Below are 27,998 nucleotides of genomic sequence, written 5' to 3'. Positions count from 1 at the left end.
GATTACTAATTTAACAACTACAATGATTCACTGTGCAAGAAAAGTTGTGAAATGCGAGTAGGCTGGCTCAAGACAGAGACACTGTATGTATATATATATGTATATAGCATATTTATATGTGTATATATGTGTAAACGTTTGAGAGCAAGCAGCAGAATTTCATTTGTTAATCTATGCCGACGTGCCCACATTAAAAAATGACAATAAAGGTTATCTTATCTTTATTTTTAACTGAGGATGGTGCGGTGGCCTAGAGATGGAGCGCTAGCCTCACAATCAGGAGGCTGTGAGTTCGATCCTAGGTAGAGTCAGATATTTCTCTCTGGGAACAATGAACATTTATCTGCTGAATAAAATTCCGCATTGGCGATGGGAAGGGCATCTGGCCAGTAAACGCTCAGCTCCATTCAGTTGCCCAGACTCCATCCTGCAAGGGATTATGGGGTCATTAAAAGATGATGATGATCTTTAACCGCTGTCCATTTTAGCAGTGGAAATGTTGGGCTGAATTTTGGTCGTGTATTTTCTGTTTACAAGCTTTCTCATTTTTCTTCCTTGCCTTTTATTATTTAAGCTGCCTAGAGTAGCCTCGTAGTGAGATAGGCAGCAAATGCATATAACGAATAAATAATGATAATTAATGCTGATGTTTTTTTAAACACCTAAAATTCTTTGCTCTCATTCTCTCTCTCTTCCCCCCCCCCACTGCTTTTCAGAGTTTTACTTTTTCTGGCCTCCGCGTAGAGACTCCGCTGCTTCTTGTGGTGAACGGCAAAGTTCAAGGATCCCAAAACCAGGCGGCTGCGACCCTTGCCTACCACGTACAAAGTGAATGAGAAGAGACAAAGGGCAAAATTATCCAGGGATGCTCAGATTTTTAGGCTACATCAGATCTGTCTCCTTATACCTTTTTCAGTAGTTTAGAGAGATTGGACTGATTCATAGAAATGTAACCCAGCCGTTAAGTGAAGGAGTGAGAGAAAAAAGAGAATCGTAGAACGTTTGCACTGGTGCTTCATTCTTGTCTATTTCGGTTTTCCCCACGCAGCCACCCGATTTGTTTTCCATAGACACCGGTCTCTGTCTTCCTTTCAGTTGTACTAAAATGAGTGTCTACTGAAAATCTGGGGGCTGCTCATTTTTATCCCCCATCTCTCTCTAATTTTCTTCCCTGTTTTCCGACCTCTTCTTTCACCTTCGCTCTTGCTTTGCCTTGATCGCATTTAAGGTTGGGCAGTCGGTCAGTTTAGATCCTGTCCTTTGCGGATTCCATTCATCTGAATCAGATTCAACTCTTCTTTTTGCAGTGTGTTAATGAAGTCAGTGGGGCTTAGGTTAGCATGACTGTCCTAAATCCCACCGTTTTAAGAAGTCAGTATGATCACCTCTACATCCAACTCGTTATTTCTGTGTAAATAGAAAAGATGCCTTTTTATATTTATTTGATATTATTTTGAGATGGTTTTTTTTGGGGGGGGGATTTTTTTATACTTTTTCCTGCCAGACTCCTGATCTTTTCCCCTTCCAATCCAATAAAATGAGTTCTTTGCCATAATATCGTGAAAAATTTTCTCTTTATGGAGAATGGTAAAACATGTTTTACTTAGCATTAAGTAGAACTACTGTGTTGATCTCACATGGCTGAGACTAGACTAGAAGGGAACGGAACAGGACAGGAATAGAATCAGAATTACAACAATTGAATTACAACAGTTAAATTAGGATTAAAAAAGAATTAGAATAGAATAGAGAAAGTGGAATAGAATAGTACAGAACAGAACAACAGAATAGAACAGAGTAGAACAGGGAGGGGAAAGAAGAGAAGAGGAAAAGAGAAGAGTGGGGTAGAAAATTCTTTATTGGCAAATGTGATTGGACATGCAAGGAATTTGTCTCCGGTGCATAAACTCAGAGTGTACATATAAACAACAGGTAATAGGTCATAGATCATAAAACACAACAATAGATACATAATAGAAATCAATAGGAGAAGATAATAAGAAAGATGAGAAATGAGACAGTCCTGTGGGAATTACCGTACTTCTAGGAGTATAAGATGCACTTCTCACACACACACACACACACACACACACACACACACACACACACACACACACACAAAAGAGGGTGGAAATGGTGCATCTTATACACTGAATACAGCCATGTTTAACCTCCCGAAAACCACCCTGTGCGTCCCGTTTTTGCCAAAAACAGGTTCCTTTTTTGCAAAGACGGTTTGTGCAGAGGGTTTGGGAGGCCTCCAGAGTGCTCCTGGGGGCCGGGGAGGGCAAAAACAATTTTTTTCTTGTTTTCCTCTTCGAAATCATGGTGTGTCTTATACTCCGGTGCATCTTACAGTCTGAAAAATATGGTAGATATTCAGCGGACAGATGGCACTGTGGAAAAAAGCTATCTGCATCTAATAGTGTTGGCATGCAATGCTCTATAGCGGCATAAAGATTGTAGTTAAAGAAGATTGCTTGTATAAGGCCGTTCAGGCATTATTATAGTTGACAGGAGTGTTCATCAACTTCTGGGCTCAGTGTGGTAGCAGAACCAATTACCTGCTATTATTATTATTATTTTTTGGAGTATATGAAGCACCTTCCCCCCCCCCCCCCGCCCAAAAGGGGGTGAAAATTTGGGTGCGTCTTATACACCGAATGTAGCCCCTCTCACCCACTGGCCCCCAAACTTTGCCTCCTAGCAATTTATCTTCTTGTAGCAAACAGCAAGAAGAAACAGCCCATTTCCGCTTCAGCACAGCCTAATTAGCACAAGTTGATTGTCCCTTGGATCGACCTCCCTGCCTCTGCTGTTTGCTGCAAGGAGGTAAATTGCTGGGAGCAGGTTTTTTTTTCTTGTGCTAATCAAGCTATGCTGAAAACAAAAATGAAAGTAAAGCAGACTGTTTGCTGCAATGAGGCAAAATTGCTGGGAGGCAGAGGCAGATTTCTTTTTCTTCTTTTCCTCACCAAAAAAGGTAGGTGCATCTTATAGTCTGCAGCGTCTTATGCTCTGAAAAATACGGTAGTTGCCAAAGAATGGGCAAAAAATATAATCATGGGGAGCGAATCTTCTTATAGCAAATAATTTTATTCACCTGCTGGCCCTATCAAGCTGGCATCAAGAAATTGTTAAACATTGGCCCATAGTTACCCTTATAAATAAAAAATAAATAAATTGTAAAACATAGGAAACTTGTACACTTTGAAATTTAAATTTGATTTCTTTAATGGTCTATAACACGAATCCATCAGTTTTACATGTATAATAAGCATATGCAAAGAAGAGTTAATGGTGGTGACATCTTCAAATGGAGCTTCAACTCATGCTGATGTAAATGGACGCAGTCCACAAGTCTTAAAAGAGCCAAATTTGCAGAGCCCTGCAATAACTTATGCACCCAGGAGAATTTCAAATACAGGTAATCCTCGATTTACAACCATTCGTATAGTGACCGTTCAAAGTTACAACGGCACTGAAAAAAATGATTTATGAACATTTTTCATACTTAGACTGTTGCAGCATTCATGGCCACGTGATCAAAATTTAGATACTTGGCAGCTGACTCACATTTATGACGCGCTGTCCCGAAGTCATGTGATCACCATTTGTAATCTGCCCAGCCAGCTTCTGACCAGCAAAGTCAGTGGGGATTTGTTTTAACAATTGAACAATTCACTTAACAACTTCAGTAGTTCGCTTAACAATTGTGGCAAGAAACACTGTGAAATGGATGAAACTCACTTACCAACTGTCCTGCTTAGCAATGTAAATTAGGGCTCCATTGTGGTTGCAGTCGAGGGCTACCTGTAGTGTGTCAAGATTGACTTTGTCTATTTTAATATTAAAAGAAGTGGATTGCCATACTAACCCATATACATAAATATATATAGTAGTGGCCAAAATTGTGGAAACCTTTTGGGAAAAGTGTATTTTTGCGGTTAGATGGCCAATAATACCACTTTTTTTTGGAGTTTCAAGATAATCATATTTTGTTGGTGGAATGGCCTGCAAACAGCCCAGACCTTAACCCAATTGAAAATCTATGGAGCCGACTGTTTTCTAGTTGAGAAGGGTAACATTTCTATAATGTTTCTTCAACTTAACTGTAAACAGGGTTTGCTGTTTAATTGCTTGGCTTGTTTCTGTAGGAAAAGATAAATTGCTGTACAAAGCTAGCAGTTTTAATTGGCTCCCGAAGGAGAGCCCAAAGGTGCACGTTCAAATGTACTTCTGCTTAATGATGGCAAAATGTTTTTCTCTTTAATTAGCTTAATTCTTGTTTCTCTTTCTCTCCCTTGAGAAAGTGGCAGGACTGATATAAAAAGTAAATGCTCATGCAAATGCCATGGGAAAGTAATGGAGACTTTTGAATCTCTTATCTACTTTTTATCTTAGGAAGAAGACTTGCTGTTTTCTGCCATTAAAAATGGCTAACAATTTGTTATGAAAGCTACCTTTGTGGTGTTTTGCCAAGGACAAACTCAGTTCTTGTACTGGGGCAGGAGACAAAGCCTTAGTGCAGTGGTAAAATCCAAATTTTTAAACTACCAGTTTCTGACAATTAGAACAATTAATCAGTAGAACGACTTGCTTCCAGGAACTGTGGGTGCTTCAACACTGGAGGGTTATATAGATATATGTATGTATGTATGTATGTATGTATGTATGTATGTATGTATGTATATGTAGGTCTTTGGTTATTCGGGTTTTCTCCCACGTAAAATTAGAAGTGTCTTGGCGATGTTTCGACGAAGTCTTATTCATCATCTTCAGGCTTCAGCTTCGTGCTTCTAGGAGCAATGTGTGATCGCAGCTGTTCCTTCCTTTTTACTGCTAGTGGGGGTTTGAACTGATTGGGTGGGAGCTTGGCTGTGCTCTGATTGGATGGGGGATTTTTTTGTGCTCTGATTGGCTGGGTGTGTGTCCTATTTGGGTGGGGGCTTGGTTGTGCTCAGATTAGTATGAGTTGCAGAGGGATTTGAGCTGGTGAGCTGCATTGCTGTTGTTTGGCTTCACATTGGTGGTCCTGCTACATCTTCATAGTAGGTGTCAGTCTGCTGCTTATATGGATTGGAGGAGTTTGAAATGGCTAATGATGCAGCTGTGGTCTGGCTTCTGGTCCTTGGTCGTGCTTCATCATCGGTGTGGGTTTGAGTCAGCTTTCTGGGTGGATGTGTGGTGGTGACATCCTGTGTGGACTTCATGAGTGTGGGTCTGCTGTCATTCCTCGTGTTAGGGACTCATTTGTCAATAAGGGCAGGTTTCCAAATGGCTGGTAGGCAGGAGGTATCATCTCGTTTATTCATGCTTTGTGGGCGTTTTTCTATCTCGATGGCTTCTCTGATTATTCTGTTGTTAAAGTGTTCAGTTTTGGTGATAGTTCTGGTCTTTTTAAAGTCAATATCATGTCCTGTGGCTTTAAGGTGTTGGACCAGGAAAGAAGTTGGTTCCTCTTTTTTGACTGAGTTCTTGTGTTCTTCAATGCGTGCACTTATTCTTCTGTTGGTTTATCCGATATATGTGGTGGGGCAGTCGGTGCATGGGATTTCATACACTCCTTCATTTTCTAACTCAATTTTGTCTTTGGGGTTTCTTAGGATGGTGGATATTTTTCGTTTTGTGCAGAATGCTGTCTTGATGTTGTGTTTGTGGAGGATCTTGCTGATTCTGTCTGTGGTGCCTTTTATATGTGGGAGGAGGGCTTTGCCATTTTCTTGTTCTTTGTCTTGGATTTTAGTGGGGGTTTCTGGATGGATTAGTTTGGTAATCTTATTTCTTTGGAATCCATTGGATATTAGTACATTAGTGAGAATGTGTAGTTCGGTTTTTAGGTGTTGTTCATCAGCTAAGTGTTTTGTTCTGGAGATGAGTGTCTTGGCTACGGAGTTGATCTGTGCTGGGTGGTGGTGTGAGAGTGCGTGCAGAGAGCGGTTTGTGTGTGTTTTCTTCTGGTTGATGGTGTGTCCTAGGGAGCCATTGGATTTCCTGTAGACTAAGACGGAAAGGAAAGTTGGTGGTTAGCTTCTGTGGTTAGCTTCTGTTTCCATGGTGAACTGTATTTTGGGATGTAGGCTGTTGAGGTGTATGAGGAAGTTATCCAGTTTTTCTTTCCCATGTGGCCAGATTATGAAGTTGTCATCTACGTATTTGAGTCAGAGGTTGGATTTGTGATCAGATTTTTCTAGAGCTTGGGCTTCAAAGTGTTCCGTGTAGAGGTTTGCAGTCGCTTCCAAATACATCCCCACTGAAACCAATATATGTGAAGTTGAAACCAGCCTGACCAAAATCAACCCTGATGACGCTAACAGAATCAGACTCGAAATCACCAATATCCTCTGCACCAGCAAGCCACCCAAAAGCAACTTACCGAAAGAGGAACAGACAGCACTACTTAACCTGAAAGAAGACAGCAGCATAATAATCCTACCAGCAGACAAGGGCAACGCCCCGGTGGTTATGAACACATCTGACTACCAAACCAAATTAACCAACCTACTCCAAGACTCCACATAAAAATCCCTAAACACAGACCCCACCACCTACCTAGAAAAAACCACTAGATCCAAAATAAAAGCCGCCCCCATCAGCGAAGAAATCCAGTAAAGAATCATTCCCAGAGAGAAATCATCCAGATGTCCTAAGCTCTATGGTCTCCCCAAGATATACAAAGAAGGAACCTCACTTAGACCCATATTCAGCTCCATAGGCTCACCTCTACAAAACCTAGCCAAATTTCTCACCAAATAACTACAGCCCTATGCAGAATCCATCACCTCACACGTAAAAAACTCATTCCAGTTCATAGAGATCTTAAACAAAACTTACAGCCCAGCAATCTACTCGTGAGCTTTGATGTCATATCCCTCTTCACTCAAGTGCCAATCAAAGAAGCCTTAACAGCTATCCAAAACAAATATAACCCCCCCAAGCACATCTTAGTTCTGACCAATCATTGCCTATCCAACACATACTTCATCTATAACGGACAAAAATACAAACAAACAGAAGGAGCACCCATAGGATTACCCTCTCACCTGTCACTGCAAACCTCTACATGGAACACTTTGAAACCCAAGCTCTAGAAAAATCTGATCATAAACCCAAACTCTGGCTCAGATACGTAGATAGATGGAGATAGATGATGATAGATAGATAGATAGATAGATAGATAGATATGGATAGATATGGAGAGAGAGATAGCTAAAAATAAATATAGAGATAAAGATGATAGATTGATAGAGCTAGAGATAAATATAGAGATAGATGAGAGATACATAGATGAGAGAGAGAGAGAGCTAGAAATAAATATAGATAGCTAGACAGATCGACAGACAGGTGGATGGATGGATGCATATAGTGTGTGTGTGCGCACGCGTGTGTAAGAGTGGGAGGGAGGGAGGGAGAGAGATGAAAACCTGTCCCAACTCCTTGCACAAGGAGACTTTTTACTATTTCAGACAAATGGATGTTTAATTTGTTCTTAAAAGCCTCCAATATTGGAGCACCCACAACTTCTGGAGGCAAGTCGTTCCACTGATTAATTGTTCTCGCTGGCAAGAAATTCCTCCTTCGTTCTAGATTGTTTCTCTCCTTGATTAGTTTCCATCCATTTGCTAACTGCTTCTGAGCCCTATATATTTATCCAGAGTACAGAAAAATACAAAGATAAATTGAAGCAGTAGCATATTGTGAAGTGCTGGATTTGGAAACAAGTTTGCCCCCTGTTTAAATAATTTTGGGGATTATCCATGACCATCATGGAAACTATTCTGTGACACTGGACCTGCGACAAAATTCCAAATTGTGTCCAAGTTAACAGGATGATTGATGACTTCTGGTCTAAACTTTTGAGTCTCCTCAACTGAGGATGTGCTCATCCTCAACTCCTTTTCCAGCTGCCTCAAAGTATTTTCTTGTTTGACATAAATCTCATTTTTCTTTTCAACAACCTGCCCAAAGCTGCTTTCACCTGGTCATTCCTCAGGCAGTAAATCAAGGGATTTAGAAGTGGGATAATGATAGTGTAGACCAGGGGTCTCCAACCTTGACAACTTTAAGACTTGTGGACTTCAACTCCCAGAATTCCTCAGACAGCAAAGCCGGTGTAGATGGTTGCTAATTTGTTGATACCTGATTGACTTTCTTCTCCAGAAGTTAAGTAAACCCCTGCTAACTGACCCATAGAAAAGTGACCACCACTAGGTGGAACAAGATGGTGGCGAAAGTGTTCCTTCGGCTCTCTTGGCTAGATTTTTACATCCGTGTGAGAATCACCATGCTGTAAGAAAGCACAACAAAGATGAAGTTGTCTGCAAACACGGTGTTCATAAACACTTGACAAATAGAAGGAACCTTTCCTAAGGGTTGACATGCCAAGGATAGAATTGGTCCAGGGTCACATAATAAGTGGTCGATGATGTTTTGAGCTACAGAAGAACAACTTCTGTTCATTTCGGGGGGTGCGGTCTGGCGCTCCCCGGTGATGGACAGCCGGCCTTGCCGGCCCCGCTGGCTTGCGGGCCTGCCGGCCTGTTGGTTTTCGGCGTGGATGATTCGGGAGGCATGACTGGGCAGCGGACGGCAGTGGCCATCTTGGGGGGTGCGGAACGGCGCTCCCTGAAGATTTGGCGGCCAGCTGGCTTTTCGATCTGCTGGCTGGCCGGACTGCTGACTTGCGGGCCTGTGGGCTTGCCGGCTCGCGGGAAAGGGACAGTGGCGCTCATTTCGGGGGGGTGCGGTTTGGCGCTCCCCGGAGATGGACAGCCGGCCTTGCCAGCCCTGCTGGCTTGCGGGCCTGCCGGCCTGCTGATTTCCGGCCTGTCGGCCTCCCGGATTGCCGGATTGCCAGATTGTCGTTTTGCCGCAAGTACCATCGGCGGCTGGAATTTTTCCGCTGGATTTGAGATCTAATACCATCGACCTGGTCATGAGCCTGGACATTGGCTCTGTCTTGAGCCTGGACACTGGCTTAGACATTGGCCCCGACATCGGCAGGGCTTGGCGGCTTGGACGGTTTTTTGGCTCTCGGCGTTCACCTCACCGCGAAGGACATCAGCGGGAGTATCATCTGACTGTGAACGACTTTGGACGGCCTTTTACCATCCCAGGCCTTAAAGGCCTAGTTTTATGGCTGACTTAAGTTAACGATAATGGCCGCTATTTCTGTCATCAGCGGCATTGCAGACATGATTGTTAACTGTCTGACGTAGTTAACTTTAAACATGGTCGTTCCTTATGGTGTTCGCCTGGCAGCGGTGTACCGGTCCGCTAATTCCATCAGCGGACTTCGGACAGTTTGATCCCCGTTTGAAAACATCTTATACGGACAGGGGGTCGGTTTTATTACACCTGTAGTGAACTCCTGGCTCGGGATACCCTTCTCTTCCGTTGCTACCTGAACTTACTATGAGTTACTCGGCGCTTGAGCTCTTACGGCTGCGAGGTTCCCCCGCCTCGCAGGAGTGGCCCTCTGTTCTATCGAGGGCCTACCTTAATGAAGGGTCTTGGGACCCAGAGAGGTGGCATGCCTCGAAGAAGAATCTCTGGGGGTTTTTTAATAGGTTTTTTAATAAGGGGTTTTTAAAGGGGGGGAGGGGATTGACGGGTAGGGGGAGTGACCCGTCGGGGAGGGTATGTCCAGTCCCAACGCGGGCTCACGACATTATTTCAGTTGGTCCGAAGACAGGGGAGGGATTGTACAGAGCGGAGAACATTATCCCATCTGTACGGTGAGTGGGAGGGGCAGATATGGCGGAGGCAGGGGCGTGTCGTTTTTGGGAACACGTGTTCGATGTTTAAAAGCGATCACGTGCTCCGCCCCCAGTCCTCACTCGTTCCCGGATGGTCAAGACCCTCAGAGCTTGGGTCTTCGGCTGATGCTTTGCAATGCCCGGTCCGTGGTTAACAAGGCTCCCCTGATTTGTGACCTTATTCAGGGGGAGTCCGCGGACCTTATGGGCATTACAGAGACCTGGTTGGGCACAGAAGGGGGTGTACCCCTGGTCGAACTGTGCCCTCCGGGTTTCCGTGCATTCCATCAGCCGAGGACCCAAGGTAGGGGTGGGGGGGTGGGGGTTGTGATTAAAGAAAGTCTGGAGCCGAGGGAGTCCACTGTTCCTCAGATAGCTGGCTGTGAATCCCTCCTTGTGAAGTGGGGCCACCGGAATCAGATGGGGCTGTTGATCACGTACCTGGCTCCTTGCTGCGTGACTACAGCCCTACCTGAACTGCTAGAGGTGCTTGCTGGCGTGGCGGTTGAGATCCCCAGACTACTGGTCTTGGGGGATTTCAACCTGCCATCTGCCGGCTTGTCGTCGACGGTGGTTCAGGAGTTCCAGGCCTCCATGACGGCCTTGGACCTGATTCAAGTAACTGATGGCCCTACACACATTGGGGGAGGCGCGCTAGACTTGATTTTTATCTCTGGTCAGTGGGTAAATGATCTGGATTTAGGAGATTTAGTGAAAGAACCGGTGTCATGGTCAGATCATTTTCTTCTTCGCCTAGACTTTCAGACCGCCGCTCACCACCGCAGGGAGACGGAGCCAATGCGTTGGTTCCGTCCCAGGCGCCTGATGGACCCGGAGAGGTTCCTGACGGAGCTTGGGCCGCTTCCTGAGGATCTTACCCACGGCACGACTGAAGAACTGGTTGCGGCCTGGGAATGGGCCGCGGCTGGGGCTTTGGACCATGTCGCGCCTTTGCGGCCTCTGACCCGGCGTTGATCTCAATTGGCTCCCTGGTTTTCTGAGGAGCTGAGAGAGATGAAACGCCGGAGAAGACGCCTAGAGAGTATTTGGAGGTCTAGCCGTTCCGAGGCTGATCGGACACTAGTGAGGTCCTTTACTAGGACCTACCTAGTGGCAATGAGGGAGGCGAAGCGTTCCTACGTTTCCACCCTCATTGCATCGGCAGATAACCGCCCGGCCGCCCTGTTTCGGGTGACCCGTTCCCTCCTCCATCAAGAGGGATGGGATGACCCCTTACAGGGACGAGCTGAGGACTTTATCGGTTATCTATACGATAAAATCGTTCAACTTCGGGATAGTTTGGACCAAGATTGCGAGGATCCAGCTGAGATGACAGAGACACGTCTTGTTGAGGTTATTTGGGATGAGTTCGATTCTGTGGCTCCCGAGGACATGGACAGGTTGCTGGGGAGGTTACATGCAACTACGTGTTTACTGGACCCGTGCCCTTCCTGGTTAGTGCTGGCTGCTCAGGAAGTGACACAAGGCTGGCTCCAGGGGATTATAAATGCTTCTTTGATGGAAGGGGTTTTCCCCGCCGCCTTGAAGGAGGTGGTGGTGAGACCTCTCCTCAAGAAGCCTTCCCTGGACCCAGCTATTTTGGGTAATTATCGTCCAGTCTCCAACCTTCGCTTTGTGGCGAAGGTTGTAGAGAGTGTGGTTGCATGGCAGCTCCCCGGCACCTGGAGGAAACTGTCTATCTAGACCCGTTCCAGTCCGGCTTCCGACCCGGTTATAGCATGGAGACGGCTTTGGTCGCGTTGGTGGATGACCTCTGGAGGGCCAGGGACAGGGGTTGCTCCTCTGCCTTGGTCCTATTAGATCTCTCAGCGGCTTTCGATACCATCGACCATGGTATCCTGCTGCGCCGGTTGGAGGGATTGGGAGTGGGGGGCACCGTTTATCGGTGGTTCTCCTCCTATCTCTCTGACCGGTCGCAGACGGTGTTGACAGGGGGGCAGAGGTCATCCTCGAGACGCCTCACTTGTGGGGTGCCTCAGGGGTCGATTCTCTCGCCTATCCTGTTCAACATCTATATGAAGCCGCTGGGTGAGGTCATCAGTGGTTTCGGGGTGAGTTATCATCTGTACGCTGATGATACTCAGCTGTACTTCTCCACCCCGGACCACCCCAACGAAGTGGTCGAAGTGCTGTCCCGGTGCCTGGAAGCTGTACGGGTCTGGATGGGGAGAAACAGACTCAAGCTCAATCCCTCCAAGACGGAGTGGCTGTGGATGCCGGCATCCCGGTACAGTCAGCTGCATCCGCAGCTGACTGTTGGGGGCGAGTTAGTGGCCCCAAAGGAGGTGGTTCGCAACTTGGGCGTCCTCCTGGATGGACGGCTGTCTTTTGATGAACACCTGGCGGCCGTCGCCAGGAGGGCCTTTTACCAGGTTCGCCTGGTTCGCCAGTTGCGTCCCTTCCTTGATCGGGATGCCTTATGCACGGTCACTCACGCTCTGGTTATGTCTAGGCTGGATTATTGCAATGCTCTCTACATGGGGCTGCCCTTGAGGTGCACCCGGAGGCTGCAGTTAGTCCAGAATGCGGCTGCGCGAGTAGTAACAGGAGCCGGTCGTGGCTCCCACGTGACATCGCTGCTCCGTAGCTTGCACTGGCTTCCTGTGATCTTCGGTGCGCTTCAAGATTTTGGTAACTATCTTTAAAGCGCCCATGGCTTAGGACCCGGTACTTACGAGACCGCCTGCTGTTACCTTTGCCTCCCATCGACCCGTGCGCTCGCACAGAGAGGGTCTCCTCAGGGTGCCGTCCGCCAAACAGTGTCGGCTGGCGGCCCCAGGAGTAGGGCCTTCTGTGGGGGCAGTGACGCTCTGGAACGAACTTCCCCCCGGCCTGCGTCAAGTGCCTGATCTTCGGACCTTCCGTCGTGAGCTCAAAACATATTTATTCATTAAAGCGGGACTGGCATAATTAGTGATGTATTTTAATTGGGTTTTAATATTTTTAACTTTTTAACTTAAATTTTAATAATCAGCCTTTAAAATTTGCTCTTTTTAAATGTTGTTTTAAATTGTATATATCTTTGTTTTTACTCTGGCTGTACACCGCCCTGAGTCCTTTGGGAGAAGGGCGGTATAAAAATTAAATAAATAAATAAATAAATAAATAAATAAATAAAAAAACTTGGACAGTAATGTCACAGGGACAAATGTTCCATAGAAATCCAAGGATCCAACAGGTAGCCATCATGGTAGAGCAGATAATTTTGGACATCGGTTGCAGGTAATACTTGCTTTAATCTGGCTTTGGAGCTGGAGACATTTCCAGGTCACAAAGCATATGAGTCACACTTTTCTATGGGTCAGTTAGCAGGGATTTACTTAACTTCTGGAGGAGAAAATCAACTGGGTATCAACAAATTAGCAACCATCTTTTACGCCAGGGGTCTCCAACCTTGGTCCCTTTAAGACTTGTGGACTTCAACTCCCAGAGTCCCTCAGCCAGCAAAGCTGGCTGAGGAACTCTGGGAGTTGAAGGCCACAAGACTTAAAGGGACCAAGGTTGGAGACCCCTGTTCTACACCACCATTGCCCCACTTCTAAATCCCTTGATTTACTGCCCGAGGAATGACCAGGCGAAGCCATAGTTAAGAGGAAGAAGCATTCTGTGCTGCCGAGGGAGAAGAAGATGTAGAACTGGAGGAGGTAGGCATGGAAAGAAACGTTCCCCTTTGAAGTTACCAGGTCATAAAACATACGAGGCATGCTTGTGCTCACATAACACATCTCCAGCCAGGAGAAGTTACTCAGAAAGACATACATGAGAAGCTGAGCCAAGTGGGAAACTAGGAACACAAGGACGATAATGACAATGTTCTCTGCCAAAGTCAGGATGTAGAGAACAACAAAAATAACAATGAGCAGACGACGTATCTGGTGCTGACCATCAAAGCCCACCAAAATAAACTCTTGAACTTTGTTCTTATTGACCAACTCCATCTGGAAGGCAAAGATAAAAAGATCCACATTACATACCGGGAAAAAGTTTCATCTTCCCATCTTTCTGTTTCCACCGAAAGGAGAAACTTGACCAACCATGCCATGTGACATCTGAGTGGGAAGTCCCCTGAACCAGGGGTCTCCAACCTTGGCAACTTTATGACCGGCAAAGCTGGCTGAGAAACTCTGGGAGTTGAAAGTCCACAAGTCTTAAAAGAGCCAAGTTTGCAGACCCCTGGGCTAAACTGACAACATTCTCACTTACAGACTTCAGAGGATAATTAGAACTGCAGAAAAAATAATTGCTACCAACCTGCCTTCCATTGAGGACCTGTATACTGCACGAATCAAGAAGAGGGCCGTGAAAATATTTACAGATCCCTCACATCCAGGACATAAACTGTTTCAACTCCTACCCTCAAAACGATGCTATAGAGCACTGCACACCAGAACAACTAAACACAAGAACAGTTTTTTCCCAAAGGCCATCACTCTGCTAAACAAATAATTTCCTCAACACTGTCAAACTATTTACTAAATCTGCACTACTATTAATCTTCTCATCGTTCCCATCACCAATTTCTTTCCACTTATGACTGTATGACTGTAACTTTGTTGCTGGCAATCTTTATGATTTATATTGATATATTGACCATCAATTGTGTTGTAAATGTTGTACCTTGATGAACATTTCTTTTATGTACACTGAGAGCATATGCACAAATCCCTTGTGTGTCCAATCACACTCGGCCAATAAAAAAATTCTATTCTATTCTATTCTATTCTATTCTATTCTATTCTATTCTATTCTATTCTATTCTATTCTATTCTATTCTATTCTATTCCATTCCCTTCCGTTCCCTTCCCTTCTCATATCATCATCCCATCTCATCTCATCATCTTAAAATAAAGACTAATATTACTACTTTTCTCATCATCTCTACTTTTCTTGTGCACCAGATCTGGACATATGAAATTAGCATGACAAATGCCATCCTGGGATGTCTCCGAATCTGTGGTAAGGAATTCTGATTTACAAATTTTGAGGACTAATTCAGGAATAATCAATCCAATTTCTTCAAATAAAGATGTTGGATTATACTCCTGGTAGTGAAACTGGTGGGATGTGTTGCAAACTGATACATAGATAATAATGGGTTTGGGGAAAGTAGCTTGGGTAGAACGTATAATATTTCAGTGACCGTTAGGAATTGCATTTAGGAGTGGCCTTAGAAAACTTGGGTGATGGGACAAATATATAATATATGGTCCACCTTTAGATTCCTTATCACTCTGAGATCTCTTTTTACTTTCTGGAAAAATGTTCTCAAATCTTTGCTAAACTCTCAATTTTTTTTCTTTTTTACAAGTAGCGGTATTCCTGCCCTTTGAGTAGCTGACTGGCATAGAGGCATTAAGGTTCATGCCATCAATAGGTCTGTTGGGTGAAAGGTTAGATGGACCATTCTGGTAGGCATGCCAAAAGGAATTGTCTATCTGGATTTAGTAATGGAGAACAACAACAGAGAGTTTTCAAGTTAGTGAGTGTAAATTCCAGCCAGGATTAGTCCATAGTGATCTTGGACTTTCTGTAGACATGGACTTCAGTTCCCAGAATTAGGCAAATGCTATGGCAATTACTGAGAAATCTGAAAGTTGAATCCACATGCCTAGAGGCCACACAAATTGGGGAATAGCATGGCTTATTTGAGATAATTTTCCCATGCTTAGTGGACATGGGAAAATAACTGGAAAAAATAAACTCTGTTGCATTTAATGGAGAAATAGATGGTGAAGATGATGCATTTGCTGAGATGACCCAATAGATAGCTTTAACTGAGAGAAAGGAAAGTATCTAAGTTTGATGCGGATTGGGAACTCTTTGTTGACTTTTTGTGTGAAACTGGAAAAAAAAATCAAATTATGAAATATGTCTTTGATGATTTGACTAAAAAAAACTATAGAAAAAATATAAGCAATGTTATAACAATAGAGTAATAGGTTAAAGTACATCTATACTTATAACAACTAAAAAATCCCCCAGAAATCATTTGTTTATATTTTTTCCTTTCTTTTCTCCACATTGGTTTTCCTCCCTCCTTCCTTCCCTCCCTCTCTCCCTCCCTCCCTTTCTCTTTCCTTTTCTTCTAAGCAGTTGCTAGTTTCTATCTTTCATCATAACATTTTAATAAAGTTGGGGAGATGGACATTACAAAGTTTCATTCAGAAGCTGTTTCCCCAATGTGTGATCCTCATATCAACAGAGGCATAATTCTTTGGATCAAGTCAACCATACCAGGGTGACGACGGGCTTCGTCCTCCTGGGCTTCCCATCCCTTTCGCCCTCATTCCAGCTGCTGCTGTGCTCCCTCCTTGCCATTTGTTATGCCTTCACCTTGGTGGGGAACCTCTGCATCGTGTGGGCTGTTCTCTTGGACTCTCGACTCAGCCGCCTGCCCATGTATATTCTCCTGGGAAACTTTTCTGGCCTAGAGATATGCTACGTAACCACCACAGTACCCAGGATGCTCTTCGATCTGACCTCTCCGCTACCAGATACCATTTCTTTCCATGGCTGTTTCCTCCAGTTCTATTTTTTCTTTTCTATGGGAACCACCGAAAGCTTCCTTCTTGCGGCAATGGCCTTAGACCGATACTTGGCCATCTGCCACCCATTGCGATACCCAGTGCTCATGTCTCCAAGGTTCTGCTGCATCCTGGCTGCTTCCTGCTGGTCCTCTGGCTTTCTCTGGTTTCTAGCACCCATCATTTTGATTTCCCAGCTCCATTTCTGTGGCTCCAACATCCTCGACCACTTTATCTGTGATCCAGGACCACTCTTGGCTTCGTCCTGCACTCCAGCCCTCAGCACAGAACTGGCCTTCTACAGCCTCAGCTCCATTGCTATTTTTGGTGTGTTCCTCTTCATTGTTTCCTCCTATGCTACTCTCTTCTGGACAGTAATGAGATTGCCTTCAAGCACTGGGAGACGGAAGGCATTTTCCACTTGTAGCTCACATATGCTGGTGGTAAGCCTCTTCTATGGCTCCATCATGGTCACTTATGTAGCCCCCAAAGCTTCAGGAGGAAGCAACAAAGTGGTGACACTTTTCTATTCGGTGTTGACCCCTTTGCTCAACCCACTCATCTACAGCTTGAGAAACAAGGAGATGAAAGATGCTATAAAAAGGACACTATACCAGGAAAATTAGAGACTGTGATTCATGGATGGTTAGTCTTTCTGCTTTCTAGGACCTTTCTGCTTCTAGGATCTTTCTACTTCTAGGATCTTTTATACTTTAAACTAAATCATTTTTATGGGTTTTCAAGTACAAAAATAATCCAAACAACGAAGAACTAGAGTACAATGACAGTATGCTCTTAGTTTAAATACTATTATGGAATAATGAAAATTACCATCCTTAAAGAATAGTAATGTCAACTGTATTTGAAATATTATTTGGTAGGGCACTGTATCTTGTCCATGTCTTCATAATTTTCCATTTTTCCACCTCAGTCTGTTAACTGGTAATAAGAAGGTTTTACTCTTTCTGTGAATAATATTGTTGCTAATAAATTATATTGTCTTGAAGCCACACAAACATTGGTGGATATTCTAGGTTGTTGGAGAACCTTCTAAAATATTCAGGGAATAATCAAATTAAATGTTAATTAAATGTAGTAAAATTTTTATTTGGGTCCATGTATTTTATTTTATTTGGTATTTGACCAGAAAAAAACTCCATTATGTCTACTTCAGCAAAATAATCTAAACTATGAAACTGTTGAAAAGCAGACAAATTAAATAATGAAAAGTTTCAGTGAGCAACTCAAACATCTATCTATCTGTTTGTGCATGTATTTGTGAATTGTTATTAGCTATCCAAATTTACATAAGAAAAATTGGGAAAAAGTATATATATTCATTCAAATACTGATAGAAGAGAACATTTGTAGCTCAGGGTTGAACTGTGGTGTCCTTGGTTTTATTACACGACTAGGTAATATCATCACTGCAAGCATAACTTTTCGTAATTTCTTACATGGCGTCTTCTTCATTAATCCCACAACATATGTGTGTATGAAAGACCTCCGACCTCCTGTGTAGCTTTCTTATATAGTAATTGGTAAATAAGTAAATAAATTACCTTCTTTCCTTGTAGCCAGTATTCATTATTATTTTTTAAAAAATGCTCCCAACTTCGAAAGGGACTGGATTTTTCTTCCAACAGTATCATTTTTGTGTTTAGGCCTGACTCTTCCCACTACCATTGGATGTAAATCAAACTCACCAGAGATAGAGAAAATAAAACTTTATTAAAAGAAGGTTTTAAAATATGAGGAAAAAATTAACTTTAAATGTTGGAATGCTGACAATCAACCTTGGAAAAACTAACAGAGAGTGGTGTCCTGATTAAGGCATCCAGCAAATGCAAATAGATAGAAAAGAGCAAGAATTCAACAGAATACACAGAAGTAAAAAAAAATTATTTCTAAAAGTTTTTTTTATAAGTAAAAAAAAAGTTTAGAAAATTCTGACCCATAGCACAGATTTCATGAAACATGTATTTCAAGGATTATAGGGATATTATTTTATTTTTGTAGGATCTTATAACTGAACATGACACTGGGCAAGAATTTCTCATTCTATATTCCTATAAAGAGAGGGACTTGCAAGGAGCTGCTTCTACAAGATTAGGAGCAAATATTTTAGAGCAGGTCTATCTGCAGATCCCTCCAACCAAGCCATGAAGGGCTTTACGGTTCAACACAAATGCCTTGTGAAATCTGAAACGGTTTACTACCGGTTTGCCGGGTGCATGTACGTGCTGCACACACGCATGTGCAGTGCGCACCACACACCAAATGCAAGGTGCGCACACATAAGCAGTGCACCCCAAAAGGAGGCATGGGGTAAGTAGAACAGCGCACAGGGGTGTGTGATCAGCTGTAGCACGTGATCTTTTTTTTTTTACTATTAAAAGCATTTTTTTTTACAACCTGTTCGGCTCTGACAATCGCATGGCTCAGCTGTGATTGTAGGAGCCTCTTTTTTACCTTTTAAAAGCATTTTTTAAAAGAAGCAGCAAGCGGTCAAGCAGACAAGCGGATGACCGGGTGATTGGGTGGGCCTGGGCAGGGGTGAGGGGAGGGATTTTTGCTACTGGTTCTCTGAACCACCTGCCGCCATCGCTACTGGATCTGCCAATCCGGTCTGAACCTGGAGCACTGCACCCCTGCTCAAGTTGTACCTCCAAACCAATTGGGAATTAATTCAAATTGGGAATTTGCTACCACGAGGTAGTCCGTACTACCTAGGCTGGCTTTGGAAAAAGGGTGAGCCACTTCATGGAAGCCATGGGAATCATTGGTTGTTAGCCTGGATGGAAGTGGGATTGCCTCTGAAGTGCATCTGCTAGAAGACTTGTGGGCCAGTGTGAGAACAGATTCCTGGACTAGATGGACTAGGATAGGTGAAGAGCTCCGTTCATGTTCTTAACTAGTAGTAAAGATAAAGGCTTTCCTATCCAGTTATCTCCGTTTCTTGGCCAAGGGAGCGAGCGTTGTCTGAAAACATTTCCATGGTCATGTGGCCAGCATGGCAATACAGCAAAGATGCATGCAATGCTGTTATATTCCCACCAAAGTGGTACTTATTAATCTGCCCTTGTCTGCATGCTTTCGAACTGCTAAGTGAGCAGGAGATGGGGCAAGCAATGGGAACTCACCCCCATTGTGTGGCGCTTGGGTGTCAAATCTGGATTGTCAGCTGAGAAGCTCAGCACCTTAAACTGCTGAGCCATCATGGCCCCTTCTTAACTGGCACACAGGCCACAACATCAGTGTTCTATGTTCCCAATACCACGAGGCAGTTAAGAACATGGCCATCTGAACAAATTGTGAGATTGTTAACTGTTGAATGAAAAGGGTGAATTTAAAACAATACAAGAATTAGAACTACAAGGTATAAAAATGAATTGGTTTTCTTACTTGCAAATACGCTCCAGATATGACAAAGATTCCAAAAAAGAGGGATTTTATAATAATATTACTAACCTAGATAAAATTTTGACAGGCACTGATGACAACCTAATTAGGAAATTATATCGATACCTATTAGAATTTAAACTAGAAGAAGAACAAGTTAAAAAGACAATGATTGCTTGGAGGAAAAATTTTGGATTTGGGATTGATTTAGAGGTATGGCAAAAACTCTGGATGCAAAATTATAAAATGACAATGTCTACCGCATATAAAGAGAATTTGTATAAGATGTTTTATTTAGATGGCACCTACTCCCGACAAGAATTGCCAGAATGTTCAAGAATAAGTCTGAAAAATGTTGGACGTGTCATCAGATTCCTGGTTCATGTTACCATATGTGGTGGACATATATAGAAGCTAAAAGATATTGGTCTAAAATTCACACATGGTTGGAAAAGATGATAAAGAAACACATTGACTTCAAGCCAGAAGTTTTTTTATTGGGAATTATATCTGAAACGTATAGTAGAGAACTGAGATATTTGATTGTAAATGTTCTAACAGCAGCTAGGATTGTGTTTGCTAAAAATTGGAAAAATGAAAAATTACCATTGCAAGATGAAATTATTAGGAAAATGATGGAGTACGCAGAAATGAGTAAATTGACATTAAAAATTAAAGAACAGGAAGATAAACAATTTTATAAGATATGGGATCTCTTTTATCAATGGTTAGAAGGGAAATTATGTTAAAGGGATTTAAGAAAGGGAAATGTTTAAATTGTATAACCGATTTTAGGGAATGGATTTGAAGATGTATAATAAAATAAAATATAAGCTTAGATAAATTAATTGAAATGTATATGGCAAGTTGCACATAAGATTAGGGATCAACCCACCGACACAATGTATTTGGATTGAAGATGGTTTTATGTTTGTTTGTTTGTTAAAAAATAAAAAAAAATTACAAAAAAAAAAAAGAATATGGCCATCACATTTTGGATCTGTTGAAGTTTCTGAATAGTGCTAAAAGGCAACCCCACATAAAATACGTTGCAGAAATTCAACTGGATAGTAATGAAGGAGGCGTGTGCTACTCTGACTAGGCCTTCCTGCCATCCTGTTGTCCTGTTGATATTAGTACCACTTTATAAAGCCTTAGTAAGACACACCCAGAATAGTGCATCCAGTTTCAGTCATTACATTACAGAAAAAGATGTTGAGACTTTGGAAAAAGTGCAAAGAAGCGTAACTAAGATGATTAAAGGCCTGGAGACTAAAATATATAAAGAACGGTCGCAGGTTTTGGGTTTGGCTAGTCTAGAGAAAAGAAGGACTAGGGGAGACATGTAGCAGTATTCCAGTATTTGAGAGGTTGCCACATAGAGGAAGGGGTAAACTTATTTTCCAAGCACCAGAAGGCAGGACAAGAAACAATGGATGGAAATTAATCAAGGAGAGCAGCAACCTGGATTCCCTAACAATGAGGACAATTAACCAGCTTGCTTCCAGAAGTTATGGGTGCTTCATCAGTGTAGGTTTTTAAGAAGAGACAAGACAGTTACTTGTCTGAAATGGTATAAGATCTCCTGCTTGAGCAGGGGGCTGGACTAGAAGACCTCCAAGGTCCCTTCCAGCTCTATTCTGATTCTGGTCTACAGTGGTCAGGATTCCCAGCCAGAAGGACATGCATCTGACTACAGCTGCTGCTAAACCAGTGAAAACATCCCAAGTTCACTTTCTCATCATCATTCTCTGTGGACAAGGCCCTCTCGAGACCTTAAATAATGAAAATACAATGTCAGATTTATTTTACTGTTGAACGCTTCATAACGGAGAAGTTGGGTGGACTTGCAGAGAAATCTTCCAAATCAGGTAAGGTTTGCAGGTTTGCATTAGTGTTTTTTCTACTAAGTAACCTTCTTATGTTCTAATCAATAAATCCAATTGTCCTACCATCCTTGAATCATAAAAAAAATGGAACTGCGGATGGACTTCCAAATTAACACAACTCTCTAACCTATTAATTCTCCGTCTAGAGCTGAAGAAGGAATCCTATTCACCCTTGATTTAAAGGAAGTCTTAATCTTGAGTTTAGGAGAAGGAACAGAGTGGAAAAGCAAAATGTTAGTATATCAAACATTCTACTGGTTGGCAAACTTGAAAAACGCATGTAGATCTAAAGATACATACAATAAAGCAATAAGTTTAATTCATCTGGAAAAGGTCTGGTTACAGGGTCATTAGAACTCAGTGCTGATTTGATGGCAGATAATCAGCATATTTATTTCAAAGACATTTGAACATAGGAACCAAATATATGTATGATGTTACCCATGTGTTTCTTCACCTACAATACAGATCTTCTACCTCTTCATTTCTCTTCTTCTCTAATTTCCTTGTGTCACAGTTCTGGACAGATGAAATTAGCATGACAGATGTCATCCTGGGATATGTCTGAATTTGTGGTAAGGAATTCTGATTTTACAAACTTTAAGGACTATTTCAGAAACAACCTTGATTCTTCAAAACAAAAATGTAGGACTATATCTCGTGGTTGTGAAACTGGTGGGACATGTTGCAAGCTGTAGTTCAATGGAAAGTAATGGATCAGGGGAAGCTAACTTTGTAGCAATAGCAATAGCTAAGTATCTTATATATTGCTTCATAGTGCTTTACAGCCCTCTCTAAGCAGTTGACAGAGTCAGCATATTGCCCCCAACAATCTGGGTCCTCATTTTACTGACCTTGGAAGGATGGAAGGACCTTCAGCTGGTCAGAATTGAACTCTTGAAAGTTCTTACATAACATTGCAGTGACAGTTAGGAAATGAATTTCCTAAATTTCCTAAGCTCCCTAGAAAATTTGGGTGATGGGACAACTATAATAGGATAATGCCCCCCCCCAAAATAAAGATGATTTAGGAACCAATTTCTATAATGCAGAAGGATCTAGCCATATTTAGCCTGAACAAATGGTGTCTGAGGGACTATATGATAGCACTCTTCAAACAGCTAAAAGATTCATATTTGTTCCCTCTTGTTTTACAGCACAGGACTTAGAGTGATAGATTTAAATTCCAGAGAAGCAGTTTGGATTAAATGTTAGGAAAAATAGCAATAATAAGAGCAATTCGGTGGAAGCCGTTATCTTGAAAGAAGATGGGCTGTTCTTGATTGGAGGTGCTCAAAGAATTCTCAACATCCCTCTGCTAGGATGCATAATTTGGATTCCTGGACTGAACAGAAGTTGGACTCAATGATCTATGTGATGCTATGATCCTGTAACCTAAGTTATTTGAAGTTAAATAGATTTAGCATTGATGGAATGATTCCCACCCCCCCAATTTTTTTTACAAAGTATTTGGAGTATGATGAGAAAGACTGTAAGTCTGGAATAGATTGAGTGGAACAACATTCATTTTTGGGGGGTGGGTGAGAAGGTTATTCAGTTTTAAATAGCATAAGTCAGCTTCATAGGAAAGTTATGAAAATAAAAGGTAATGGGATAATCATTTATGACCCGACTGGGTTTCCTGAAAAGAGAAAAAGAAAGTTGGGCAGGTGAAAAGTATGTTAAAAAAAATAAAAATCACAAAAGTGATGTACACTTTGAGCATATGCACCAAAGACAAATTCCTTGTGTGTCCAATCACACTTGGCCTATAAAGAATTCTATTCTATTCTATTCTATTCTATTCTATTCTATTCTATTCTATTCTATTCTTTCTCCTTAGAAAAGCTGAGAGGTGAAGCAATGGGGGAAATGCTTTATTCTTAATAATATTTATGTTTATTCCAGACTTAAAGGATGATAAGTATTCACTGAAATTCTAATCCCAATCTCAGCTATCTATCACTTTGCTTCAAATTTTGGGGGTTAAAACAGACCTACGTTGATAACTCTACAATAATTTAAAATCAAAATATCTCGTGTGTCCACCATATTTGATAATCACTGTTTATTTTTTTCCTCAGAAATATTACATTAGAGTCCTTTTGACAGTTAAAGAAGGGTTTCTGCGTTAAAAAAAGTATTATTTTAAAATATTTTTCCTTCCAATTTTAAGTTCTTTCGGCTTATTTTCTCTTGACCTCTAAGTTCATTATCGCTCTGTATCTTAGTTCTACCTTTCTGCTTTCTAAAATTCTTCGGTTTTTGCTGTTTTCTTTTATAAACTCTCCAATTTTTCTTTTTTCCATTTATTCCTGCTCTGTGGGTACCTGACTGAGACAGAGACATTAATCATCATAGCAAAAATAGATCTATGGAGGGATGGTTAGTGAATAACCTTGTGGACATTTTTTTAATTTTTATTTTATTTTATTTGTCACAACAATATATATAAGCATCACACAAAAAGATTATATAGTATATAAACATATATATGAGGAAATATAAGGAGGTATAAGCATATATATATATATATATATATATATATATATATATATATATATATATATATATATATATATATATATATGAAGAAAAAAGAAAAACAATAGGACAGGAACGGTAGGCACGTTTGTGCTCTTATGCACGCCCCTTATGGTCCTCTTAGGAATGGGATGAGGTCAATAGTAGAAAGTTTTTGGTTAAAGCTTTTGGGATTAGGGGAAGAGTCAGGTAAAGTGTTCCAAGCACTGATGATTCTGTTACAGAAGTCATATTTTCTGCAATCTAGATTAAAGTGGTTAACATTAAGTTTAAATCTATTGGTTGCTCTTGTATTATTGCAATTAAAGCTGAAGTAGTCTTTAACAGGAAGGACATTACAATAGATGATTCTATGAGTTAAACTTAGATCTTGTCGAAGGCGACGGAGTTCTAAGTTTTCTAAGCCTAGGATTTCAAGTCTGGTGGGATAAGGTATTTTGTTGTTTTCAGATGAGTGAAAAACTCTTCTTGTAAAATATTTCTGGACATGTTCAATTGTATTGATGTCAGAAATGTGGTGAGGGTTCCAGATAGGTGAGCTGTATTCTAGAATTGGTCTAGCAAATGTTTTTAAAAGATAAAAGATGTTGTCTATCTGAATTTGGAAATGGAGAACAGCAACAGGGAGCTTTCAGGCCAATGAACCTTTAGCCATGATTAATCCATAATGGTCTTGGACCACCTCTAGATGTAGTCTTCAGCTCCCAGAATCGGGTAGTTATTATGGCAATTGCTGTGAATCCTGGCAGTTGAAGTCCACATATCTGAATGCTATTCACGTTGGAGAAGGGGATCAAGGCATGGTTTCTTTCAGATGTTGACTGTTTTTCTGATGTGATTCTCATTTCAACAGAGGCACAACCCTTTAGATCAAGTCAACCGTACCAGGGTGACGACGGGCTTCGTCCTCCTGGGCTTCCCATCCCTTCCGCCCTCATTCCAGCTGCTGCTGTGCTCCCTCCTTGCCATTTGTTATGTCTTCACCTTGGTGGGGAATCTTTGCATCGTATGGGCTGTTCTCTTGGACTCTCGACTCAGCCGCCTGCCCATGTATATCCTCCTGGGAAACTTTTCTGGCCTAGAGATGTGCTATGTAACTACCACAGTACCCAGGATGCTCTTCGATCTGACCTCTCCGCTATCAGATGCCATTTCTTTCCACGGCTGTTTCCTCCAGTTCTATTTTTTCTTTTCTATGGGAACCACCGAAAGCTTCCTTCTTGCGGCAATGGCCTTAGACCGATACTTGGCCATCTGCCACCCATTGCGATACCCAGTGCTCATGTCTCCAAGGTTCTGCTGCATCCTGGCTGCTTCCTGCTGGTCCTCTGGCTTTCTCTGGTTTCTGGCACCCATCATTTTGATTTCCCAGCTCCATTTCTGTGGCTCCAACATCCTCGACCACTTTATCTGTGATCCAGGACCACTCTTGGCTTCGTCCTGCACTCCAGCCCTCAGCACAGAACTGGCCTTCTACAGCCTCAGCTCCACTGCTATTTTTGGCCCCTTCCTCTTCATTGTTTGCTCCTACATTACTCTTCTCCGGACAGTAATGAGGTTGCCTTCAAGCACTGGGAGACAGAAGGCATTTTCCACTTGTAGCTCACATATGCTGGTGGTAAGCCTCTTCTATGGCTCCATCATGGTCACTTATGTAGCCCCCGAAGCTTCAGGAGGAAGCAACAAAGTGGTGACACTTTTCTACTCGGTATTGACCCCTTTGCTCAACCCACTCATCTACAGCTTGAGGAACAAGGAGATGAAAGATGCTATAAAAAGGACACTATTCCGGGAAAATTAGGGACTGCGATTCATGGATGGTTGGTCTTGACCTTGGTCAAGAATTCATGGCTCTTCCCTTTCTCTAGGATCGTTTAAATTTAGAATTACATCAATGTTATTTATTTTCATGTATAAAAATAAGCAAAACACTTAGGGACTAAAGTGTGTTCTTAGTTTAATTACTATTATGGGATGTACAAGGATATGATGGTTGAAGAGCAGAAGTGTCAATTTTATTTGAGGTATTGTTTGGTACAGGACTTTATCTTGTCCACAGTTTCTTTTATTCCTCATAATTTTCACATTCTCCATCTCTATCTCTTTGCTATCGAGTAGAGAAAATATTTTACAATGTCCATTTAATAATATTGCTATTAATTAATTAGATTGAAGCCAAGCAACCATTGGGTTTCTACCAGTTTGCCCCAGTTTGGGTGAACTGGTAGTGGCGGTGGCGCGACGCTCCACCCCTCCATCTGGACATCATTATGGAAGCTCTGCACATGCACAGAAGTGTCATGCATGAGTGAAGTGAGCGCACATACCAGTGATGGGTTGCTCTTGGTTCTGTCCAGTTCTTGAGAACCGGTAGTAAAAACGGCGGGAGGCTCTGCCCACCTGCCCTGACATCATATTTGGTGAACTGCACATGTACAGAAGCATGAGCTCCCATTGCAAACTGGTTGTAAAGGTAGGTAGAACCCACCCCTGGTGCGCACATGCATGGTCACACTTCTGAACCAGTAGCAAAGGTAAGTGAAACCCACTACTGAACCATAGAATGATTCTAGAACAATGATGGTTAATGTTTTTGTCATTGCGTGCCAGGAGGTGGGGCGCAGGGGGGGGGTCATGTGCACGAATACCCACACTCATAATTCTATATGCCCCGCCCCCACACATGCGCATGCGACCCCCTCTGCTCCTGGCATGCGATGGGCTGGTAGGCCTGTTTTTCTCTCTTACTTGGCTCCAGAACCTCTCTATGAGTCTGGGGAGGGCAAAAATGGCCTTCCTCCCACCGAGGCCCTCTGGAGCCAGAAATGGCTCATTTCCCAACTTCTGGTTGGACAGGAAGTGACCTTTTTTGCTGTCCCCAGCCTCTAGAGACTCCAAGAGAGGCTCTGAAGGCTGGGGATAGCAAAAAAGTCACTTCCTGTCCAACCAGAAGTTGGGAAATGGGCTGTTTCTGGCTTCTGGGAGGCCTCCGGGGGGGGGGAAAGGCTGTTTTCACTCACCCCAGACTCATAGAGAGGCTCTGGAGCCAGGTGAGAGAGAAAACAGGCCTTCTCCACCACCCCCCAGGCCCTCTGGAGGCAGGAAACAGCCTGTTTCCCTACTTCTGGTGGGCCCAGAAGGCCTGAAAATCATCTGGCTGGCACACACATACGTGCCAGAGCTGAGCTTGCGTGCCCACTATGGCACGCGTGCCATATGTTCACCATCATGGTTCTAGAATGACTCAGATAAGATCAGCAATCATCTCTTGGTATCATGCTGTGACCAAATTCCTACTTGGTGCTAAATGATTGAGTGTTTTTCTCTGTTTTGGTGTATTGTATTGTGTATATGTTATCCCTGTGATTTGTGGGCCATGGATTATGGGCTAGCATGTTGTATACAAAGAAACCATTTTACAATAAACCATGATTATAAACAATGGCTCCCAACTGAGATGCTCAGTGTAAAATAAAGTAGATGAACTGTAATAATAGCTAGCTAATGGGGAAATTATAAAATATACAGATAATCAAATGTAAATATAAATTATCCAGTTCAATTTATGTTTTGCCCCATGTATATCCATGTATATGTACCTTTTTCATTAGGTGTACTTAAAATGGCTGAAGATTTGCTGTAAGTTTATTTATTTATATCCCACTTTTATTATTTGTGCAAATAACTCAAGGCAGTGATCATAATCAGCACATCTTCCTCCTCCTACTTCCCCACAACAACAATCCAGTGAGCTGAGTTGGGCTGAGAGAGAGGGAATGGCCCAAAATCACACAGCTGGTTTTCATGGCTAAAGTGGGATTAGAACTCATGATCTCTAGCCCAGTGCCAAACCATTAATT

General features: G+C 42.4%; 4 protein-coding genes across 4 annotated transcripts in view; 3 read left to right on the top strand and 1 right to left on the bottom strand.

The window, feature by feature from the left end:
* Nucleotides 1-7,388, top strand: part of TTC5 (tetratricopeptide repeat domain 5) — a 28,362-nt gene extending 20,974 nt beyond the window's left edge. The window contains exon 10 of the mRNA XM_058180263.1: nucleotides 717-7,388. Coding sequence (XP_058036246.1) covers nucleotides 717-836 — 120 coding nt within the window. The 3' untranslated portion in view covers nucleotides 837-7,388. The remainder of the gene's footprint in view (nucleotides 1-716) is intronic.
* A 647-nt stretch (nucleotides 7,389-8,035) lies between these two features.
* LOC131196860 (uncharacterized) lies at nucleotides 8,036-9,576 on the bottom strand. The gene has a single exon (XM_058180268.1). It carries the CDS (start codon nucleotides 8,995-8,997, stop codon nucleotides 8,263-8,265), a length of 735 nt encoding a protein of 244 aa, XP_058036251.1. The 5' UTR covers nucleotides 8,998-9,576; the 3' UTR covers nucleotides 8,036-8,262.
* Nucleotides 9,577-13,286: 3,710 nt separating this feature from the next.
* LOC131196859 (olfactory receptor 11G2-like) lies at nucleotides 13,287-17,879 on the top strand. Its single transcript, XM_058180267.1, has one exon. The coding sequence runs from the start codon at nucleotides 16,177-16,179 to the stop codon at nucleotides 16,927-16,929; it is 753 nt and encodes a 250-aa protein (XP_058036250.1). The 5' UTR covers nucleotides 13,287-16,176; the 3' UTR covers nucleotides 16,930-17,879.
* Nucleotides 17,880-20,985: 3,106 nt separating this feature from the next.
* On the top strand, nucleotides 20,986-26,675 carry LOC131196856 (olfactory receptor 11G2-like). Its single transcript, XM_058180264.1, has 4 exons — nucleotides 20,986-21,576; nucleotides 21,741-21,827; nucleotides 22,112-22,169; nucleotides 24,992-26,675. The coding sequence occupies exons 3-4, from the start codon at nucleotides 22,140-22,142 to the stop codon at nucleotides 25,937-25,939; spliced, it is 978 nt and encodes a 325-aa protein (XP_058036247.1). The 5' UTR covers nucleotides 20,986-21,576; nucleotides 21,741-21,827; nucleotides 22,112-22,139; the 3' UTR covers nucleotides 25,940-26,675.
* The last annotated feature ends 1,323 nt before the right edge of the window (nucleotides 26,676-27,998 follow it).

The sequence above is a fragment of the Ahaetulla prasina genome, chromosome 4 (genome assembly GCF_028640845.1).
Source record: "Ahaetulla prasina isolate Xishuangbanna chromosome 4, ASM2864084v1, whole genome shotgun sequence".
NCBI classification, from domain to species: Eukaryota; Metazoa; Chordata; class Lepidosauria; order Squamata; family Colubridae; genus Ahaetulla; species Ahaetulla prasina.
Note: the sequence above shows the minus strand (reverse complement) of the source record. Positions and strands in the feature narration are given on the sequence as shown.

Coding starts and splice junctions, on each gene's coding strand:
- LOC131196859 (XM_058180267.1), top strand. CDS start 16,177: ATGTATATTCTCCTGGGAAACTTTTCTGGCCTAGAGATATGCTACGTA.
- LOC131196860 (XM_058180268.1), bottom strand. CDS start 8,997: ATGTCGGGGCCAATGTCTAAGCCAGTGTCCAGGCTCAAGACAGAGCCA.
- LOC131196856 (XM_058180264.1), top strand. CDS start 22,140: ATGTCATCCTGGGATATGTCTGAATTTGTG. Junction 22,170..24,991: donor GGGATATGTCTGAATTTGTG/GTAAGGAATTCT, acceptor TCATTTCAACAG/AGGCACAACCCTTTAGATCA.